The sequence below is a fragment of the Globicephala melas genome, chromosome 16, assembly GCF_963455315.2.
Source record: "Globicephala melas chromosome 16, mGloMel1.2, whole genome shotgun sequence".
Lineage (NCBI taxonomy): Eukaryota > Metazoa > Chordata > Mammalia > Artiodactyla > Delphinidae > Globicephala > Globicephala melas.
In genome coordinates, this window is record NC_083329.1 from 16,744,342 (window position 1) to 16,767,718 (window position 23,377).

Here is a 23,377-nt window from a genome sequence, read left to right on the forward strand (position 1 = left end):
AGTGGGCAGTGCATAGCTTGTTTTGTTCTAAGTAGTAACCACCACTACCTTGAGAACCCAGAGGAAGTTAACATCGCTTAACCTGAATTCTTCATAATTCCATAAACCAAATGAATAGGGGCCATTACATTTTTTTTCAAAAGCCTTGGTTTATGACTTCTGGCTGTGGTGACTCGCTCCTCAGGCCCTAGGCTGTAGGCCACATGGCAGTTATAGCTCCATGCAAGACAAACAGCCCCTCACCTACCCAATATCATTCCCAGCATCTCAGTGGAATGGAGCATATATCATCTATGAGAAGAGTCCAGAGGGATCTTGAGGGCTTTGGATGAAAACGACCCATTGTATGAAAACAACAATTTATTTATCCATTCTACTATTGATGAACAATGTGAATGTGTCCGGTTTGGGGCCATTATGAATGAAGATGCTATGATCATCTACTAAGGTAAACTTATGCTACTGGGATATCCCTTTTTTGTGAATTACCTAGTCTCATTTTTGTTTTGTTTAGTTTGGGGTTTTGCCCTCTTTCAATTGATTAAGCTATCTTTTCTTTTGCTTTTTAGGAGCTTTTTAATTCCTGGATATCAGTCCTTCATCCAATAAATGTGTTACAGATATTATCTCCTACCTGTGGCTCACCTTTCCATGCTTTGAGTCTGTGAGAAACGTTCTCAACAAACTATGACTAAAAAGGAATCTTCTTAATTTGATAACATGTATCTACAAAAACAGCGGACACTATACATACTTAATGGTGAAATCGTGAATGTTTTTCCCTGAGTTCAGAAAAAAGACAAAGAAGTCCAATATCACCACTCCTATTCAACGTCCTATTGGAGGCTCTTGCCAGCACAATAAAGGGAAAAAAAGGAGGCAGAAGAGGGAGTATAAAGATTGGAAGGGAAGGAAAAGGGAAGAAATAACATTATCGGTATTTGCAGATAACATAATTGTGTGGATAGAAACGTCCAAAAAAGCTACAGCTAATCTATTAGAATTCATATGTGAATTTAGCAAGGCTGTTGGATAAAAGGTCAGTATACAAAAATCAAGTATAATTCGATATACTAGCAATAATCAAATAGTACGTAAAAAATTTTAAATACCACTTATGATAATTTTAAAAAATATAAAATATCTAGGGATAAGTTGAATGAAAGACATGCAAAATCTCTATACATGAAACCATAAGACATTTGTTATGGGCTAAATTGCATCCCCCACCAAATTCATGTGTTGAAGTCCTAAGCCCCTTTAAAGAGGGGCCTTTAAAGAGGTAATTAAGGTAAAAAGGACATATGGGTCCCAATGCAGGGGGACCGGGTTCGATTAGGGAACTAGATCCTGCATGCCACAACTAAGACCTGGCGCGGCCAAATAAATACATTTTTTAAAAAACAAAATAGTGCAATCTATGTAATTATTAACTGTCTTTATTATTATTACATGCACAGGAACCAGAATGAGAAAAAAAACTTCTGCACACAGGGAGGGAAAGAACCCTGTGATATCATAACCAAAGCCTCTCCCAAGGCCATGAATCAAACTAGCTGCGTCCTCTGCCTCTCCCCAGCTACTCAGATGGTCTGTGACTTCATGAGGAGGAGTACAGCATGGTATTTAGCCGTGCAGGCTCCTGAGTCGGGCTGCCTTGGGTTAAATCCTGGGCTCACTACTTCCCAGATATGTGTCTTTGAGAAAGCCACTTACCCTCGCTAAGCCTCACTTTCTACACTTGTGAAATGAACATAAAAGCAATGTCAATTCCAATGAGGATTAAATGAGGAAACACAGGTAGAGTTTTTAGCACATCCTCTGGTCATTATCCTCATATGAAGCCACTTTCCAGGTGAGTGGCTTGCCCAGGCCTCAGGAATATTTGCGGCCCCTTTCCTTAAAGACTGTCTTGTTAAGATGATGCAGGACTGAGCTCAAAGGGAAAAAAACAGAGACCAACCTGACTCCTCCCAGATCTATGTGCCAGTTCCTAGAACAGCACCTGGTGCAAATTGGTGCTCAAAAAATAGTTGTTAAATTAATGAATGAATCAAGGAATCAATGTGCTTACAGCTCCCATCAAGTGCGCTCACAAAATGCCAGCTTTAAAAAAACCCACGCTGGGCTTCCCTGGTGGCGCAGTGGTTGAGCGTCCGCCTGCCGATGCAGGGGACGCGGGTTCGTGCCCCGGTCCGGGAAGATCTCACATGCCGCAAAGCGGCTGGGCCCGTGAGCCATGGCCGCTGAGCCTGCGCGTCCGGAGCCTGTGCTCCGCAACGGGAGAGGCCACAGCAGTGAGAGGCCCGCGTACCGCAAAAAACAAACAAACAAACAAAAAAAACCATGCTCCAGGCTCAGAATTCACTAGTGTTGCCCGTCATACCCACACCAGGATTCACCCAGGCTTCTGCCATTGGCACACACCTGGGAATGCTGAGCCAGATGTGAAATGGGAGATGAGGACGCCAACTCCAGATGGGAACCCTCTAGAGAACCAAGCCTCTAGCCTCGTTTATTAGCGATTCCCAGCTCCGGTTTCTGGCACTTGCCTTGAGGCCCAAGAGACTTTTAGGCTCTTAGCTTCTTTCCAAAGGGCTTTAATTAAAACATATTTACATACCACAGAAAGCATGCCAGCCACGGCTGCGGTGCCCCAAGAGGTAGAAAAAATATTCATGGGGTCATTAAGTCCCAGGTTAGGTGAATGACTGACTATGGGTAGTCACAGCGTCCCAGGCCCGTGGTCCCTCGACTCCACGACGGGGACATGTCTTCCACATCCAGATCTCTTTTATTCTCTAACCTGGGTTTAAAGACCCGGACTAGCAGAATCCCAAGGAGAAATGACGAAAACAAATAATTATGACTGACCTTCTGCTTTTGTGATAATAATAAACACTATGATTTACTATTCCAGGCACTCTGCATTCTAGCCCTCACAAGAATCTGTCAAAATGACACTTATCATGTTGACAAAATGACATATTGTCACTATGTGTTAGCTGAAGAAAGAGAGGCTCAGAGAGATGAAGGCATTACCCAAGGACACACAGTGAGGGAGTCAGACGGAGGATTCCCCAAGCTCAGGTTCATGCCACTGCTCCCAGGCGCTTCCTCTCTTCACACCCCGGGTCCAGACAAAAGGCCCTCTGACCCTACATGCATTCACATCATCAGAATAAAAAGTGAACCTTCCACTACCTGAAATGGAAAACCACCTACTGTAATAATCACTTTCAGCACAGATTTGTCCAAAACCACCACCGACACTGGAACAACTGTCCATTGTGGAGGATCCTGTGCTAAGACTCTGCAATCGTCCCAGAATTGGCAAATGCCTCTGGAGTGGGCTGAAGGGTAGCCCCCTAAAATATATGTCCATATCCCAATCCTAGAACCTGTGAATATTATTTTATATGACGGAAGATGTGATTAAGTTAAGGACCTAGAGAGAAGCGTCTCATCCAGGATCATCCAGGGGTCCCAAACACAATCACACATATCCTTAGAAGAGAGGGGCAGAGGGACTTTCAGGACAGAGGCAGAGGAGGCAGCGATGTGAAGATGGAAGCAGAGGTCTGAGTGATGTGGCTACAGGACAAGGAACACCCAGGACTGTAGACAGCCACCAGAAGCTGGAAGAGGCTCCAGACATCTGGAGAAAGCACGCACTGGCTCTCGGACTTCTGGCCTCCCGAGCTGTGAGAGCTATTGCTTGAAGCCACCAACTTTGTGTTACTCTGTTACAGCAGCCACAGGTAACTAATACACCCTCCTAACATGCAAACTTCCTTGGCCAGGTCCCAACAGAGGTCAGGAATGATATGGCTCAGAGATGAGGTTATGGGCTCCTAGATGTTGTCTTAGGGTCCCTTAGCAACAAAAAATCCACAGATCCTTTTCATGGATGAACTAGAAAGATGTTCAGTTCGAAAATAAACTTCCCGAGGTAGGAAGAAACCAAACCGATGTCAAGAAGACAGTTGAGGGACTTCCCTGGTGGTGCAGTGGTTAAGAATCCGCCTGCCGCCTGGAGATGGAAACAACCTAAGTGTCCACCAACAGACGAATGGATAAAGAAGATGTGGCACATATATACAATGGAATACTACTCAGCCATAAAAAGAAACGACATTGAGTTATTTGTAATGAGGTGGATGGACCTGGAGTCTGTCATACATAGTGAAGTAAGTCAGAAAGAGAGAGACAGGTACCGTATGCTAACATATATATATGGAATTTAAGAAAAAAAAATGTCATGAAGAACCTAGGGGTAAGACAGGAATAAAGACACAGACCTACTAGAGAATGGACTTGAGGATATGGGGAGGGGGAAGGGTAAGCTGTGATGAGGCGAGAGAGTGGCATGGACATATATACACTACCAAACGTAAGGTAGATAGCTAGTGGGAAGCAGCTGCATAGCACAGGGAGATCAGCTCGGTGCTTTGTGACTACCTGGAGGGGTGGGATAGGGAGGGTGGGAGGGAGGAGACATGGGAACGTATGTATATGTATAACTGATTCACTTTGTTATAAAGCAGAAACTAACACACCATTGTAAAGCAATTATACTCCAATAAAGATGTAAAAAAAAAAAAAAAATCTGCCTGCCAATGCAGGGGACACGGGTTCGAGCCCCGGCCTGGAAAGATCCCACATGCCGTGGAGCAACGAAGCCCGTGCTCCACAACTACTGAGCCCGCGCTCTAGAGCCCAAGAGCCACTACTGAGCCCGCGTGCCACAACTACTGAAGCCCGTGTGCCTAGAGCCCGTGCTCTGCAACGAAGAGTAGCCCCCGCTCGCCACAGCTAGAGAAAGCCCGTGTGCAGCAATGAAGACACAGTGCTGCCAAATATAAATAAATAAATAAATTTATTTTTAAAAAAAGAAGAAGAGTTGAGGCCCAAAGACTCGGCCTGCCGTTTGACTGGAACCCGAGCTGTGCAGAATTAGACAAGCTTGGGGGAAAAGGAAGCTCCATATTAGGGTGGAGAGAAGATCCCCAAAGCATTGCTCAAATGTTCTAGAGCAGTAAGCACATGGCTAGGTGATCCGCATTTTGAATTTTAGGAAGAGATCTGTACTCAGGCTGGCTGATGATGGAGGAACAGCAACCCCTTCCAGCTGGCGTTTTCGGCCTCTGTAACAAGGGCAATGACTTATACTCCAGCATGGCTGAAAGGATTAAGGAAGTAACTTGAGACCTTGGAAGTTCTGAGAACACAAACTCTGGAAGCATTATGGGAAGTTTCTATTCTTCTGCTTCCCGCAACACAGGTGTGGAGTTGGCCAACCTCGTTCATTCCTTCCCCCAATATGTATGGAGCACCCTCAATGTGCCAGGCACTGAAACAGAACCCTAGTATAAAACAGAGATCACCAGAGCCACAATCCTGCTCTCCTGGGTGGTTCCCTAGAGCAATGGGTCTAAACTGGGTGTTATTTTGCCCCCTAGGGGGCATCTGGCAATGTCTGGAGACATTTCTGGTTGTCATGACTGGTGGGAAGGGGGTGCTTCTGGCATCTCGTGGGTAGAGGCCAGGGATGCTAACACCCTACAATGCATAGCACAGTCCCCCACAGCAAAGAATGATCCAGTCCCAAAGGTCCACAGAACCGAGCGGTGTTATTAGTGGCCTAACAAGGCCACCCCCATTGACACGATGGCGGATGAGAATGTTAATGACAGGGAAAGACAGGAAGCTGAAAGATCACAGACACCATCACTATCATCTACGTGGAGACCGGAAGGTTGAGGAATGAGGCTGCAGGAGCAGAGCAGACCTTCCAGGCAGAGGGCAACTGCATCTTTGAAAGCAGAAGGGCAAAAATGCTTTTAGGGGAAAGCGAGTGTGTGCTGCAGAGGGGGTTGGAACAAACAAGGAAGCCATCCAGAGGATCATCCCATCACTCCATGTGGGAGAAGGACCATCTTTACTACGCAAGGAGGCATAACTTGCTATCAAGAGCATGGGTTTGGAGTCAGGGCTGAATTTAAATCCCAGCTCCACCACCCTACAGGCTGTGTGGTTTTGGACAAGACACACACTCCGAGTTCCCAAACCCAGTTTTAGAAAATAAAGCAGAGAGTGGAGGGGGAGGATAACATCTACCTCAGGGGGTAGGCGTTAGGATGAAATGAGAAAACGCCCATCAGTGGCTTAGCACACTGCCACAAAGAACAGATATTGTCATTTGTGTTTTCAAAGGTCACTCTGGTCCCAGCGTGCAAAATAAAATGGGGAAGGACAACCAGAATCACTCCTTCCCGGGAATACAAAGCAAATGAAAACAAAATATCAAGATTTTACAGAACAAAAATCACCTTGAGCAAAGTAGAGCTTCCAAGAAAAGTCCTTAAGGACAACACCGTGTAACCGTATGTAACAAGGGCAGTGACACAGACAGCTTCCGTGCCCAATGAAATCACGTCCTTTGCAGGTGAGGCTGTCCAGATATGTGGAACCACGTATGCCTCCATCCATCCATCCATCCGTCCGTCCTAGCCAGCGTGAGGAATGAATGCAGTGGAAACCTTAGGAAGATCTTTACTGTGGCCCTGGTTGACGATGGGGATGAACGCGCACCCCGGCCAGGGGAGAGCCCTGAACTTGAGACTCAGGGATGGCAAGAGTCCTCCACGCAAACTTGTAATGGAAGCACCTTGATCCAATTTTCTAAAAACCTTCTTGCTTAACAACTGCTCACCCTGGCATCGCTCCCTGCATGTTAATTCTTAGAAAGAAATAAGGATACTTTCACATCAATGATCCTTGAAATGGCAATGATGTGGTTTCTTAAATCCCCTCCTGGCGAACTAAGTCTCATGAACTGGAATGAAATCATTTCTGCTTGATACTCTGAGAGGGCCGACTGAGATACATCCGAGTGACAGTCTTACAGCCAGAAGAGTGATATTTGCTTTCAGAAATGAACTAACCAGGTACATAAAGTGTGGCAAACGGACATTAAGAATGGGGGCGGGGGGCAGGTGGAAAGCAACCCCTCATAAGAGTTCAAGGCCCCTTTCTGGTATCCAAGTCACCACCCACCACCCATACCAACCACGGGGTCTCAAGTTCCAGCTTGGAACACGTTTCTCTTGGTTAAGGCGGATCCAGCTTCCCCAGAAATAAAAGCCAAACTACAGAAACAAGTGACCAGCCTTTATCTGCACTAAGTTGCTTTTATTAATCCAGAACGGCATGCTACAGATACTGTACAGCATGAACATTTATTCATTACAAAAATGGCTTCCAAACCATTAAAAATGAAATTGGAATAAGAGCATAAAACGGAACAGTAACATCACAACTGTTAGGAAACATTCAAAGTATTCACAAAAAATGTTATAGTTAGCATTTTAATAAACCAGAGAAAAATCGGAGACAGTTTTACAATCGCTTCATGTCAACTACAATGGCACTGAATGAACAGGTTTCAGCTTTATACAGCATTTTGTAACATCAACATGCCTAGGTTTTTTTTATTTTTAAAGTTTGCTACCTACTTGTATGTCATACGTGTACATAAAAGCGGCAGCTGGTTTTTCCTTTAAGAGTAATCTAATATACAGAATTTTTGGCCCTTAAGGGTTTATACCTCTTCATTTAAAATGCTTTCTGGACAATCTGCTACCAAACACATCTTGTTATAGGTGACATTAAAACTACATACAAATCTACCTATGTAACATCACAGCAAAACATGATGAACAAAAATTACAGCATCAAAAAGAGAGAGAAAGCTAAAGTCACTGAGAATTTTGGCACATAAAGTTTTGCACACGGTCAGTCCATGTCCTCAGGGTGCAGGGCGCTCGCCTGCGAGTTCACAGGGGAAACGGGACAATTTCCACTGTTGCTCGTACAGCGTCGCTAAAATTCCCTCACTAATTTTCAAGTCTTGTTTTACATAATGGCTTTTAAAGCAACTTTTGTTAATGCTACTGATCCTTTAATGCAACTATTAATGTCCATTTGGCGGCATCTGGGTTTCATACGGCAAAAAAAAAAAAAAAAAAAAAATGTCCAAAAGGGAAACAAAAAATATATATATACACATTTTATATATAAACTTAAAAACCTTGTACAAATGAGTTGTTATATATAAGATGCTTATGCTAAGGGGAAAAAAACTTTATACAGTTTCAAGAAAAAGGAAAACATATTTTAAAAGGGACAACGTACAGGTTTGACAAGCAACCTCTAAAGCAATAAATACTACTGGTCCAACAGCGTTGTGATTCCATTAATTGTTGAATAGCATCCCCCTCCCCCCAAAAGAACAACACCATGGAACAAGGTATATTAACACATTTTAACCCTTTGTTTCTGTACATTTAAACAATAACAAGTAACATCACAATAAAAGTTGTTTCACACAGGAAAAAAAAAAAGGTAAATGGCACTGCATTCATTGTGCCCTTATGGTTTAAAAACCAGATGGAAAATGATTGGTTCGCAAGCTCGTATTTAATACAAATAATACAGAACCAACTCCTTTTGGAGGGCTGCTTCAAAATTGCTTCTTTTTTTTCCTTTTTGTTTTTTAATCAGTCTTTTAAAACTAAGCTATCCGAACTACATAACAGTTATGTATATATATATATTTTTTAAACGCTACAAAGACTTTAAACAGCTGTTGATAAAAATTTTGGTAGAATCATGAGGTTCTTCTCTCATCTACATATTTAAAAGGAGAAATTGAAATAAGAATGGGTCAAATATTGACCAATGAACTCGATAAACATTAACTAATGTAGCCACGTGGCACAAACGGAAAAGAGGACAAAACAAAAACCTGGCAGAAGGGGGCGCGGGAAATAAAGAAAAGCAGAACGCAACACTCCACAAAAGAGCAACCGGAGCTGAGGAAGGTAAAGCTATTCTAAAGACTTGGTGACGAGGGAGAGCGGCTGTGGCTGCGTCCCGGCCAGAGAGCCGTGGGAATGTAAGGAAGATGTCGACGGCTGCGCCAGGGATGAGGGAGGGATGGCGGGAGGCAGGTCCAGGGCCCCGTTGGCACAGAGGGCGGGGGCCTTGCCGTGGGCGGCCTCGGCAAGCAGAAGGGCGGGCGGCGGAGGCATCATGGGCAGGTGGGCCAGGGGATCGGGCTTCAGGGACAGCGAGAGAGGCTGGGTCTGCTCAGTCTGTGACTTGGCGTCTTGGGGAGGGGAGCCTAGCAGGTTGGGGGAGGAAGGAGGCGAGTCTAGTAAGCTTCCATCTGAAGAGGGTGGACTGAGGCAGCTGCCTTCACCTTGTATGTAGCGAACGCACTTTTTTTTTCTCCTAGAAACAGGGGAAGAGAGTTATCTGTGAATAAAGGGCAAAGATGCCGCGGGAGAGAGTTCTCTAATGCTCAGAGCCGAGGTGACGTCACCTAGCGGATGCCCTGCGGAGGCACGCCCAGCGGCCAGGGGACGATTACAGTCACGCCGGGGTGCCGCGCTCACTGAGCTAAGCCTGCTCCAGCAAACCAAGCATGTCAGACCACAGAACTCCCTACCTACCTGCTTCCCCTGCCCCCACTAAATACCCAGCGCCCCACCCGTGCCCAAATATAAGCCAGCAAGCGAAAGGGTACCACCTGTAGGCGGCGGCACAGATTTGCCAGAAGGTGGCTAGGTGCAAACTGAGGTGAACTCAAAAGTTTGTTATTTCTCTTTTGGCTTAGACACGCCCTCACTCCCCATCATAACCACCCTCCTCCATTTCCACCACTACCATCCCTACCCCGCCAATGGAGTGTGTGTGAGTGTGAGTGTGAGTGTGTGTGTGTGTGAGAGAAAGAAAAAGACAGAGCTCCCACCCCAGGCGCCTCGTATCAATCTGAAACTCTCAAAATGCTGACTGTTGAGCCCACAGAGCTGAAGGCAGTGCTAGCAAGAGGCTTAAAGGTTTTAACCCGTCACCATCACCACCATTACCACCATCACCACCACCATCACCACCACCACCACCACCACCACCACCACCACCACCACCACCACCAGAGGCTGCTGGCGCCCAGAGAGTTTTTGGGCTTGTCTGTTAAGAACCACACCAAATCAAGAGAGGTCAGAATCGGGGTGGGGTTGGGGGGGGAGGGGTGGGGGAACGAAAAGAAAACCAAATAAACTCAAAAAGAAAACAAAAACAAAAAATAAAAAACCAAAACAAAAAAACCACCAAAAAACAGGTAGAAGAGGATAAACAAAGGTGGGGGAGGGGGAAGAATAAGAAAAACAGAAAATGATCCAAAGGAACGAGAATAACTGGTTGTATGGCCTGCAGGTTGTGGATTAAATTATGATTCAAACTTGATTTTTTTTTTTTAAAGATTTGGGGTCTTCCCCTCCCCCACCCCATAGTGAGAAGGCTAGAAGGAGAGACAGTGAGGATGGGACGGAGGGGCATCCTGCCCTGGTCCACATGCCGGGGCCAGTGAATGGAGGGTACAGCCTGTCACAAGGAAGTGATGACAAAGAAGAAGTACCAGGGAATCACAGCATGGACCTTGTTGAATGGGGGTCGTCAGGATTAGGGTTTAAACCAGGAAGACTAATTTTGCCCTGCACCAAAACGAGAATCTCCCCTCTCCATTTCCTGTTTATGTAAGAAATAGGAATGAGAATTTCAGAGCCTCTCTTGCTTATCATCTAAAGTTGGGGACATCCATTCAAGACATTAAGCGTGTGACCTCAAAGCTTCTCCTATTATTCATCCCAGTCTGATGGGATAATATTTGGTAGGAAGAGTGATCCTGGCGATCAACCCCACACGTGCTATAAAAGTAATGCAGATACAGGGAATGTGCTGATCTAAGGAGAATACAGTCAGAACTACAGCTGATGACGCTCTGTCTGTAAGCGCCGGCTGGCTTCCGGTCATGGGAAAGCAACTAAGATGCTGCCTGGTTGAAGGCAACCACTGTCAGATGTCACTGGCCTTTGAAAGGAAGTGGGTGTAATGAGTTCCTCCTTGGTTCTGTGCCCCAGAGCTGTCTGATGATGCCCCTCGGTGCGTGGGCTGTGGACTCCGCAAGATGGCAGGAGGGGGGGTGTGTGAAAGGGCACATGCTCAGCCCTTCCTGACTCCCAGAGGCCAAGACCCACTGGACTGGTGGCCTCAGGGTCTATCCATCCCTGCTCTGGGTCCAGAGGAACTCTAGGAAAGCAAGGGCAGCGCCCCCCTTCACCTTCAATTTGACAAGGTTCCTTTTTCTCCTCTGGGATAGACTGAAATAGACTGTGGGTTCTGCTCCCGTCCCAGAAACTCAAGACAAATAATTAAGCCTCTCAGAGTTTTAAACCACCTTAGCCTGCAGATCAAAACATGCTCAAAAAACTATGTCCATGCATTTTAAAAACGGGAGAAGAAAGGGGGTGGGGTGGGGGGCATAAGCAAAACTGAGAAAGCAACAGGGACAAATGGGAGAGAAGACAGGGACAAATGAGAGAAAGAGGGGAAAAAAATAACAGGAAACAAGGGAATGACATCCAGCAGCGTTCCATGCTATATTAGGGCAGAGTGAAAAAGATGGGAAAAGCAACTTGGTGGGCTCAAAACAGAATCTTGTTAAAATGTCCTCAAATGTCAAATAAAATTAGAAACCCTGCGCAGGGAGTGAGGAGCCCTGATTGGCTAGGAGCGTTTCTGGTGCGCCCCTCCCCCCTCCTGCCCTCCTCATGATAGGACGTTTCCGTGGTCGTGGGGATGAGTGGGGGCATCTGAACACGGGACACGAAGACTACGTTGACAGGGCGACCGCTCCTTCTAAGAGGTGGCGGAGCAGACGGCAGTGGAACACGTCCATTTCGGACAGGCCAGAAAATGCCTCGTTTTGCAACTTCTTTTTTTTTTAAGCACTTACTGATTTAGCATCAAGCTAGATCCTGGCAAAGTCAAGAAGAAACATTGAGGAAAAAAGGGACAAACCCCATTCTCTTACCCTCCCCCACCTACGCTCCTTCTCCCAGCAAGGGGTGGCCCCTTAAAAATCCATTTTTAGCTTCTTATGGATTCACTCTGAAAGGAAAGTAAGAGCTCTTCCTGACCCTATTTTGGAATTAGGCACTTAAAGGAGCAGAAACGCATGTGCTAAAGCTTTCAGAGTACGAAACGATATCCCCAACAGAGGAAGAAGGGCCACCACGGAAGGTCTAAGGGCGCTGAGGCGGGAAAGAGGAAGGATGGCGCTAAGGAGAGAGGAAGGACCTCTGAGCACCTGCGCTGCCACACTGACAGCTGCCCCCCCGCCCCGCCCCCAAGCTGCACTGTAGAGAACCATGTTGATGAAGCAGCTCCGAAGGCTTGGGGTGGTTTGTTTTTGTTCTGTGAAAATGTCATGAAAATTCTCGTTTCTGAGGAAGATTCCACACTCCGCTTTAAGCAAGGTGCAGCTGGGTGTGAGAAAGGACTGTCTGTCTGGTCAATGTTGGTCATGATTAACTTTCATCCCCCAAAGTGCCAAGTCTAACTTGCAGTTACCTGCTTCCAAAGCAGAAAAAGGGACTCGTAAGCCACCACTCGCCTCCCACAAAATAAAATACACAAACCAGGCAACAAAGCACATTGCGAGGGGCGCACGATGGTGTCGGCCATGTGTTTCTACAGAGCGTGAGAAACCCTCCCTTAGGAGTGGGCATTGCAATCAGCTAACCCTTCACCGCGGCAGGCGTCTCAGAGCAGGATTCCGTAGCTAATTAACTTCCCACTCAGCGCAAAGAAAAATCTGACACAAATTCACCGCCTAGATAGGGTCGGCAGAGTTCCCATCTTCCAGGCCAGCCCTAATGAAATGCCTAACACCCTCCACCAACTGCATCGTGAAACTTTTCTGTTGCACAGACAAGACCCCGGGACTGCGTGGCAAGGCCACCTGTCACCTCCGTGGGCACGGTCAACTCATAGAATGGGGGGGGTCCCTCTCTTGCTGGACATGCACCCAAGGCCCCCCGGTCCTCCATCAATGGGCATGAGGGTCGCCTGTGGAGGGCAGCCTCTGTCAAGACAGACTCTCGGGCCCTCTCTCCCCTCAACGCTTGCTCAACGCGAAGCACTTCGCTCATGTCTCGTCAGGCGTCAGGGGAGGGGAAGAGACACAGGAGACTGGTGGGCATGCACGTAATGGAATGGACATCTGAGCTAACGTCTAAACACGGAACACATGGCAGGGCGTGGAGGAGAGGGACACGTGACAAGGGAGGCACTACAGACAGGGGAGCGTGTTTGGGTGTTGAGATACCTACCATCATAATATTCCAAATTCAAAGACTGCTTGTATCAGAACAAAGAAACAACAAATTTAACCAAAGGTGGTCATTAAAGGAAAGGAAATGAGACAGGAACTAGTTGGTATCCCTCCACCAAGAAGGAAGTACCTACACCTTCACCTTCCCTGAAATTACAGGTTGGATGGAACCTGCAGGTGGAACACAGGCGTTTAATTTGGACTCTCCTGATTCACTTTGGAACCAGTGCTCTCTCTGTCTCTCTAGATATATGTATAGATATATATTTTTCATTCTGCAGGCTACCAGCACTGCAGTACGTGACTGCACGACTCACTGCTTGCAGCCCTGCAGCTGGTGCATGCCGTTCAATGCCACGCTTCTTTTCAGCACTGTAAAACAATGTCAGCTAACCAAGCTCCTCTGTCCAGAGACGTGGTTTTGAAACAGAAAACAAACAAAAAAACAAAACGAAACCAAAAAAAGCCTGCCCCAGAGCCCTTCTCCAAGTGCCTGGACTCCAAGTGCATGGGAATGCTACTGCTGCCAATTTGAGCTCATTGAAACCTCGGGACATGGTGGCGCTCTCTCTGTCCTGCAGACACGCCACGGAAGCACTGACAGGGCCGGGCCAGTTCCAGAATGCTGGCTTTCAAAGCAAAAGGGTAAGTGCCCGTCCTGGTCTGTGAGGGCTGTGGTCTAGGTCCTACCACCAGGGATATGTTATTTGTAAGAGCAGGGGAAAGAGAGAAAGAGAAAAGTAGGGAGAGGACACGGCATAAAATTAGCAAGGAAATTTTGAAGAATGAGGATCATTAGTCATTGATACCAGCGGGGAAGTAGATAGGAATGAGGTCAAAATATATTGACACACTAAGGTACCAGAAGGACAGAATGCTTTGATTTTTCCCAAAGGCCTCGCAGTAGGGAATATACCTGCACGGTTTGCACCATAAAGTCTGTCGGTCAAGCCCGAACAGTGCCCGACACTTCTTTGGAGTATTTGCATCTGTTAGCATAAGGTAAACACAAAAAATACAACACAATGGTGGGTCGTGCTCAGTTGGATGTGAAATCTCAGCTACAGCTGACTTGTCTTCGCTATCATCTCGGTTCTATTTGACTGTCTTCCCTCACCAAGGACATGAAAGGAAAGGACTTCTATGCATCAAAAGAAAAAAATAAAATAAAACGATAAAACACAAAGAAAAAAACAACAACCAGAAACCAAAAAACAACAAGGAAAAAATAAAAACAGAGAGAGAAGAGGAGGGGAAAAGGTGACGTTATTTGCTTCTACCTAGGCCAGGCATACGATGGATGTCACTGAGCCCCCATCCTGGGCTGTCGGGAGGAAGGGGCTGGCAGGCAACATTCCCTGGGAGGGGGCGCGCTGGGGTTTGCTGTCGCTGACCCGAGGAGGCACGAATGATGCTGTTTTACAGTGGCATTTTGGCTAGCAGCAGCGAGGAGGACAAGCACGTCCCTCACAGAGCAGTGTCCCGCGCCCTCCTGTCTCCTAAGATCCACACACAGAGCTACAAAGCAACAGGCCAGAGAAGGGGGGAAAGGACCAAATAGACCAGCTGCAAACCAGCACAGCGAATCTGGGAAATCTATACACACCTGCAAGGGCCGCACCAGTTATTCTGTTGATCAAGGCCAAAGCGCGCTCGGCATTTCTTAGGAGCGCTCAGGTCTGAATGAGTTCAAGAGAGAAGCGAGCGGAAGAGGAGGACGTGGGAGAGAGGGAGAGGGAGAGGGAGAGGAGAGAAGAGGAAGAGAGAGAGAGAGAGAGGGAGGGAGGGAGGGAGAGAGAGGGAAGGAGAGAGGAGAGGGGAAGAGAAAGATACAAATAAGAAAAAAATAAAAATAAAAAAGGGAATAAATCAATGACCTGGTTACTAATTACATAATATTGACTTTCGTTTTTAACTTTCTTTAATTAAAAAAAAAAGGTAAAAAAATCACATTCTTATTCAACTTGTGAAATTAGCTGTTGCAAATAAAGCTGCAGTATCCCTTCTTTAAGGACTGTCTCTCCGATTTGGTTTGAACTGATAAAGGGAAGTTAGATACTGAAGAACTAAGTTTTAAATGTTTTTCCTCTTTTGGTTCTGCTTTTTGTTTTTTTCTCTCTCTCTCTCTCTCAATTTGTTTTTCTTAAAGAAGAAAATAAAGCAAAGGAGGGAATTAAGTTTGTCACATGCTTTTTTCTTCTCAGAGTACAACAGTTTAAAAAAGAAAAAAAAAACTACAAATAAAAACAGAACAAAACGAAACAAAACAGAAAGAAATAAAGAAAGAAAGGGGTTGTGGTACTGGGATATTGCAGCTTTTGGAATGTTCGTATTTTCTTTTTGTAAATCTATTTTCATTAATATTAAGAGAGGAACAGATAAAGGTCAACAGGCTGTGTGAATGAGCTGTTAAGAGTTAGTTGGAAGCTCACAGCAGCATTTAAGCAGGTACAGTCAGTGAAATGCTAGTGGATTTGCAAGTTATGAGCAGAAAAGCAAAAGGAAGGAAAGAAAACTAAAATAAAAAAAAGCAAAGGAAAAAATAATCATACTGCGGATGCATGCTTGCGTGAGAAAACTTAGTGGGAGCGATGAAAAAATGCCATTAGATTAAGGAGGTTTATTACTGAATTCCTTCCATTTTGTTGTTGTTGTTGGTTTCTGTTTTTTTGTGTTTTTTTTACCAGTCTCTTTTAAAGAAATACTGCATATTCAATTTGCACAGTTAGTTCAACTCTAAATCACTGTCATCATGGCTTAAACAACTGTTACGGGAAAAATAAATAAACAAAGCAGAAGTTAAATTAAATTCAAAAAAACAACAAAAGCAACTGAAAAAAAAATCTACCGAAACATACGAAACCGTGTAGATGGTCATTTTAAAGAATGTTCAAAGGTCATACGTGTTTCATGTTAATAAAACTATAATGGCAAGAAAAATTAAAAAAACAGTTTATCAACTATTTTAATGACTCAAAATGACATTAGCACCTGTAATCGGAGGAAGTGAAAGGCAAGGATTTAGGAAACATTCGCTGTGTTCTGAAAAAAAAGAACAAATTATACAAAGCCTTCAAAATGTTTTTGTCGTTGTTTGTAAAAGCCTGGCCTTCTCGAAGGGACCTCTGAGATTGCCTATGCAGTATTTCTAATTTCTTCTAGAGAATGACAAACCTCCTTAATTTAAATTGGGTGCAATTGACCACTGTAAAGGCATGCATCAGAACATTCAGGAACGGCCCAGTTAATATCAAACACTCGCACACACCCCTTCTGCTCCCCTAGCCCCCTCCTTCTCCCTACTCAGACACATACAGAATAAGCAGAGTGTATAAATCCCCGCCTAGGCATGCCTACCGCTCTCCACTTACAGGCTCTGCAGTTATTTTAAAACACATTCCACTAGACTTAACAATGTGCTTTTCATGCAACAATGAATGTTACTAGCTTTAAAAGGGCAGTCATGAAGCAATTAATTAAAATGCATAAACAAAAAGGCTGGCTAAGACAGGTCCCCCCCGCCCCCGCAACAATGTCCTGGCCTTGAATTTCTCCTGCCTCCCCCAGATAGAAGCCTGACATAAAAGAGTGGTCCTCAGAGTACCGCTCCCTTTCTCCATCCTGCTTATTCAAACTTACCATTGGTCTCCCCGGGCTGCTTGTCCCTTTTCCTCTTCTTCTTCTTCCCCTAGATGATGAACAGATGAAACACAGGGAATTATTTCAGGAAGCAGATGGGAGGAGGGCGCCTGGGCTCACCTGGAAGGGAGGCAGGAGGAGAGGCACTGGCTGCCACCTCCATCCGCACCGGCTCCTGAGTGTTTTCCCACCCCCCACCCCCCTTTAATCCAAGCGTCCTGCAACTGTGCTCCAGCTGAAGGAACGCGCGTCCAGCAGAAGAGAAGGGATCAGCGAGGCAGAGAGGAAAGACCTCTTTCCCGATACGTCTATGTCCATCCTCAGACCTGACCCCGAGTATCCATAAAAGGGGAGAGGAGAACTGGATGGCGAAGATTCGGGGAGGTGTGGAGAAACGGGGCTGGAAGTGGCCCAAGAGCCTGGGGACAAATGAACGACACTGAGATGGCTGTGAGAGCCTCCTTGCCCCACGCAAAGCTCTTCTTAAGGCCAAATGGTCCTCGTTCGGAATCAAAACATAAAAGCCTCAGTACGGGATTTTCTTGGCACTGTAGCGTGGGCCTTGGTTTTAACGACGGAAGGGGAGAAAAGAGGTGAAACAGAGCCAGAAACCATCTGAGCTGCTTTTCAAACTGCCGAGTGGACACCCATAAAGGGGAACATCCAGCTCTCGCCATTTTCCACTTACGTAACGACTATAATACTCTTAGTAATAACAGCTCCCATTTACTGATCACATACTATGTGCCAGACATGATTCTAAGTGTGCTATTCCTAGTGACTCATTTATCCTCACACAATCCTATACACCAGGTGTGATCATCGTTCCAATTTTACAGATAAGGACACTGGGGCACAGAGGAGTGCATGCACTCCGCTGAGATGACAGAGCTACCGGATGATGGGGCCACGTGATGGGAACCCGGGCGATCTTGGCTCCACAGCCCTTATCCGCCAGGCTACACTGCCTGCCTATTTACTGCCTTGCCCTCCGAGGAAGGCTCTCAATGGATTACGGGTGATACGCTGCATGGAGTGATTCACACTCTCCAATCTGACCCTCCCTGATATCTTGGCGGTCTGTTCCCGTCTGTGCATTTGGCATGGGAGTAGGGAAGAACTCTGTAGAGGTAACCGCCCCCTTCCAGATCTGAAACTAGTTCTCCCTCACCCCGTTAGCTCCAGTCCCATCCGTAGGAATCAGCTGCCTGGTATATACGAAGCGTCACAAACAAAAGGAACTGGTGGTCTGACATCTGTTTCAGGATATCTAAATATTAACCTTTGCCTAAAAGCTCTCAGGGTATGTTGACGTCAACTCAAGAAGAGACAAGAACAGCCACTGGTAGAAAACTCGAAAACCCATAAGGCCCTGTAAGGAGAACCCCAAGGCAGAGATGCCACTGAGCTTCAGATCCAGCTGAGGGCTGAGAACCAACAGTTCTAGAGAAAGCCTCTCAGATCTGGGGGCCTGCGCCTCTTGGGAAATCTCTACGGGCCTTCAGTTCAGTGTTTCCATCGGAAACATTTCATGTTCCTTGGCACCCAGTTAAAAAAAAAGAAAAGGAGTTCGTGTGCTTTCTCATGAACCCCAGCGGCCCATCTTCATGTCTGTGTCTCTCCCGTGTCAGGAGCAAAGTACCACCTGGCCATCTTGGAACAGGCAGGAGGGTCTAGTTTCAGTTTATTTAGGAACCTGAAAGAAAATCTCAAGTGGGGCACAGAAACAGTTCAGCTCCAGGTGGTGTCAGCATCCAGGTAGCCAAGGGCTTCCCGGTCATCTGTAATACAGGCCTCACCCATCTCCAATCTCCTGCAATATGTTCTGAAAGGCAGGTGAAAATATCCGCTACCCCTGGGAAGCTGTCTGTTTAGGATACATAACTAAGATGTTCATGGCTGAGGAAATGATCATCTAGACTAAAGGCTTCTAGAGGACAGGGACTGTATTTTAATCGGAAGAGGACATGAAGAAATAAACACTAAGTACTGAAGGGGGAGATGCATCTCAAGGGAAGCGGCCATCCCATTATCTCGGGGCTCAAGATATGCAAATGGCCTGGGATTTATCTCCTTAACCTAACGGAGAAGAGCTAGAAAGGCAATAACTTCTATTACAAGGCCACGGGTGAGATATCACCATGGGACCAAAATGTTTCTTCTTGTGTTCCAGAATGTACCTAGTCCAACAACCCAAATGTGACTGTTTTACTCAACTCTATTTTGCTAAAATAGTGTATAAAGGCTTCTGTCACCACTGGGCTGGAAAAGCAGGAACGTGAAAGAGGGATAAGGTGATTAGCTGAGAAAAGTTTTTCTACAAGAACCTTGTGAACTTTACAGTACCCAAAGTAATTTATAGAAGCTTCTATTTCAAGTCAGTTTAAAAAGAATACTAACAAGTTCCCACCACAATCAAATCTATAAACAGTTTAACTCTAATTCTTGTTCCACAGACCATTTCCTGGGGGAGGGGAGGAGGGAGGGAGGGAAGGAGAGGGAAGAAAGGAAGGGGAGGGAGGGAGGGAGGAAAGGAGGGCTGTGTGTGTTCAAACTCATGTGTAACGAACCACTGATAAAGGAATCTGACAGTACCCCTTACAAGAGGTAAAGCTCCTAGAGCCCCAAATCCAGATCTACCTCTAAGTCTTTTCAGGGGTTCCCCTATTATACCAAACCTTATCCAAATGTAAAACTGAGCTAAAGTCATTTCAAGCGTCTCGTGAATCTTCTGAAACCTAGAAAGCACTTCACAAAAAACCTTGGGCAATACCTTGTCTGACTCCAGGGAAGTCCATGGCAGCATTCTTTCGAAGCTCTCACAAAGTCGCCTTTGTGGAGGTTTCACCCAGCACAACTCCAGGAGGCACCACACACATGGACCACAGTGTAAATGGCACACTCTAAAGTTGTGCAGTGCACGCCCTGCACAGCTGTACGTGAAGGCCCTACTATGACCCAAAATGTCTACTGGGGATAGGATACCTATAGTGTAGCTGAATTCCTCTCTGTGGTACCATTCTAGATTACTCAAAGAATTGGGTCTGTAGCAGGGAGAAGCTGGAGATGAACTCTAAGAACTTCTGACCCGAAACCAGGAAAGCAAGCTGTCCTGAAATGAGATGGCTGTGTATGTGGAGGCTGCAGAGCCTGCCTGCTGCGGGCAATCTCCACCTCGAGGTCAGGTGAGGGCAAGCAGCAAGGCTGTGGGAGAGCATTAACTTTCTTATCCTCTTCCTTTCAGCTCCAGAAGAAAGGCTTCCCCACTGCACACATGCTGAGGACAAATGGAAAGGTCCCAAGCAGTTAAGACCCTGTGCCTGACCATCTGTGAGTGACAAGGGCTCTGAGCAGAGCAAACGTGCCACTGAGAGGTACCAGCACTAATTCCTGTTTCAACTCCCGGGAGGAATACAGTCTAGTGCTGCCAGCTAAAGGCATGGGACCTACGGGGATATGGCTGGCAGCAGTGAGGGAGACACGGGCGTCTCGGTCCTCCCCCACCCACGTGGCAAAGAGCAGAGAAGCGACTGTGTTTGTAGGGATGAGACTATAAAAAGTGATGAAAACTGCTACTCAGAGCAAGCAGAAGACAGCCCTCACTCAGGACCCACATATCCACGCAGATGTCTGTGACTTCCTGATGGCTGGTAAGTTCTGAGAGAGTTCTGATTTAACTCTGAATCTCCACACCCTGTGTGCACAGTAAGTTCACAATCAGCGATAAATGAATGGATCTCAAGCCACATACACAGAGTTTCCTCACCACGGATGACGGCCAGGGGAGAGCTAGGTCAGGGAGCACTGATGGGCAGAAGAATCACCCACGGCTCTGTGCCACTGACAAGAAAGAACTGGGAGGAGAAGGCTGCTACCGGCGTTAAGACAGGTTTTGTTTTTCCCCAAAGAGCGGATGGTAAAAATCACTTCATGAAACCAAATGCCATGTAATAAAGTATGAGGCAAAATAAGAGACATTTCATCCATTTAGCGAGGAGAGCTGGCCCAGAACTTGAGCTCCTGGGCAAAATACAAAATAAGAAAGAACAGACGAGAGCCAGTTTACGGGAAGAGAAGAACCCTGAGTGTCGCTATCACTGTGATTAGTAAAGACAACAACCCTACAGTGTTTTCTAAAACCCACGGGAGGAAATTAGGCAAATGCTGCAGCCAACAAAGAGAGCCCAGGAACACACACATCGCACAACACACACACTTTCTCCCTACCCTGCTGGGCCCTGAGTCACTTCATCCATCCCGCCAAAGGATGACTTCTACTGGCTACTTTCAGGGATATTCCCATCATGCCCCTCTCAGGATGAACTAGGCTTCCAACGTCTACTGTACCACAGCCTAAGGCAACTGTTTCATTTTTCCCTCTGAAGGGTGAAGGCCCTGCTAACACAGCTGTGAGGAAGTAAACGCTCTCCCTCGACCCCTACCCCTGGTCGTCTCTGCAAGGCCACCCTCACTGCTGAGAAGCACACAAGCCCCACTGGGTGTATACCCGGAGCCACGTCTCTTCAAAGACGTGGGCAAGAAGGTGTGAACAGCCCTAAACTGACCCCACGGGCCCCCTGAGCTGGAACATTAGAACACGAGCCTCATCCCTCTTCCTTGAAGAACTATCCCACGCTGATGGGAGCCCTACAGGAAGCCAGACAAAATCCTCCAATCCGGTGCTCGGGTAAGATGCTAACGGTCCTAGGACTGGGCAGACTGCATGGTAACTGAGGCCTGACTTGTGTTGGCAGGTTGTGTTCCCTTTGTCCAGATGGACAACCAACACATCTCTACAGACTCTAGTCCTGAGAAAAAGCAACCACCTACATAGTTATCCCGTGCGGACCAGCCGGGGTACAGCTGCATGTGAAGCTGTCGCTCCTTCCGGGCCAGCTCGTAGTATTTCGCTTGCTCTTCTCTGGACAGTGCGTGCCACTGGAGGGGACACAGTGGGGGGAGAGAGAGAGATGCAGAATCGTCACAAACCACACTGTGGCTGGGGCATGGAGAGCGCCTCCAGCGGAAACGCTATCATCTGCAGGTGCCGACAGTCTGCAGGGGCCCGGCACTAACAGGAGGGCTCAGCCGGAACCTGACTTTCTGCCTATGTTGTTCTAGTCTCGCTCTCTCTGCAGGTGGGGAAAACCAGGCTGTGGCCGTTCCGAACCTCACTCGGGTTCGGGGCTGCTGGTCCCAGCTCCACGCTGGCCATGGAAGGACTCAGAGTGGCTAAAGGGAAAGGACCCTCCAAAGCAGCGGGGACAGGGACGTGTGCCAGCCCACCCAGCGCGTCCTATTCTGCCCTCTTCTCCCAGCGGGGGAGCCGCCTACCCTTCGGCCCAGGATCTGGTTGATGGCTGCACTTTCTTTCAACGTGCACTCGGCTACAACCTTCGCTCTCATTTCCTTCATATACAACATGAACGCGTTAAGAGGTTTCTTTATGTGGGGCTTCTTCTTTTCTTCTTCCTTTTTGGAGTCCTGATGCTTTCTGGATGGAGACAAAAGCGACAGACACCACCCAATAAACAATCGCAAGGTGCGGCTTCCTCCGCAGCAGAAAGCCCACCTCCTCGCCGCCTCAACACCCTAGCAGTTTGGAAGGAGAAGCGCACTCCCACTTTGGGTCTTCTCCATCCTGGAAAATGGCACAAAAACAGGTTGGGGAGGGGGGTGGAGGGGTGAGAGATTTTGCTATCACTTCCTCAAGGCTCACAAATATACAACTGTCCCAAGCTGGAGGGGAAAGCACACTGTGGCCGTTTCCATCTCAGCTGGTGTCTCTCATGCTCGCAGGACACAGAGGGGTCAGGGACGGGGAAGCGGTTGCAAATCCCAGTCCGTCCGAGGACACAAAGAAAGAGTCATGTTCTCTCCCCCGCAGTGGGCGCCAGCCGTGAAGCCCCGCGTGGTGCATGTCTCCCTCTTTGTAAAGCTGGGTGCTTCCTGGAGTCACACCAGCGCAGCCAACCTTGGACAAAGCGCCACCACCCAGGAGCCACCGGCTAAACACGCGGCAAAAGAGAAACTGATCGGAAGGAGGACACTTACGCGCTGTGGAGTGAGCCGACGTCACTCTGGGAAGATTCTTGTTTGACTGTCGGCGTGACTATGGCCGGGTGGGGAATGCCGGTCGTGTGTAGAGTATGATGTGGTGGGACCATATGGGGAGGGAACCTAGAAGACAGAAAGCTGTGTAAATTGTCAGAATCAAAATGAATGAATGGGGAGGGATGTGTACACACAATTTAAAAAAAAGAAAAAGAAACAGCACGTAACACTCACATAAAAGCAACTCAAGGCATATGAAACCTGTCAGCATTAATTAGCAATAAATTAAACATAATGATTCTTATAATGTCATGAAAGCCAATCTCCCCCTTCATTATTGCTACTGACATGAGACATTACGATTTTTAACATCTCTAGCAAAAGACAAGTTCAGCCCATATACTTGGGTGGAAAAGTAGGCTTGGACTACCTGCTGGAGATCAC

General features: G+C 46.8%; 1 protein-coding gene across 21 annotated transcripts in view; it reads right to left on the minus strand.

Annotated features, from left to right (window-relative positions):
* Positions 1 to 8,012: 8,012 nt before the first annotated feature.
* Positions 8,013 to 23,377, minus strand: part of TCF7L2 (transcription factor 7 like 2) — a 196,463-nt gene continuing 181,098 nt past the window's right edge. For 6 of the 21 annotated variants that reach the window (XM_030842492.2, XM_030842491.2, XM_030842484.2 and 3 more), the window contains 7 exons: positions 22,934 to 23,059; positions 22,214 to 22,373; positions 21,710 to 21,817; positions 16,880 to 16,928; positions 16,232 to 16,282; positions 14,847 to 14,919; positions 8,013 to 9,297 (listed from right to left, as the gene is read on the minus strand). In XM_030842492.2, the coding sequence (XP_030698352.1) occupies positions 8,892 to 9,297; positions 14,847 to 14,919; positions 16,232 to 16,282; positions 16,880 to 16,928; positions 21,710 to 21,817; positions 22,214 to 22,373; positions 22,934 to 23,059 (973 nt within the window). In that variant the 3' untranslated portion in view covers positions 8,013 to 8,891. Of the gene's footprint in view, positions 9,298 to 14,156; positions 14,230 to 14,846; positions 14,920 to 16,231; positions 16,283 to 16,879; positions 16,929 to 21,709; positions 21,818 to 22,213; positions 22,374 to 22,933; positions 23,075 to 23,377 lie in introns of all 21 variants that reach the window. The other 15 variants (XM_030842515.2, XM_030842514.2, XM_060286126.1 and 12 more) reach the window with 6 other exon arrangements.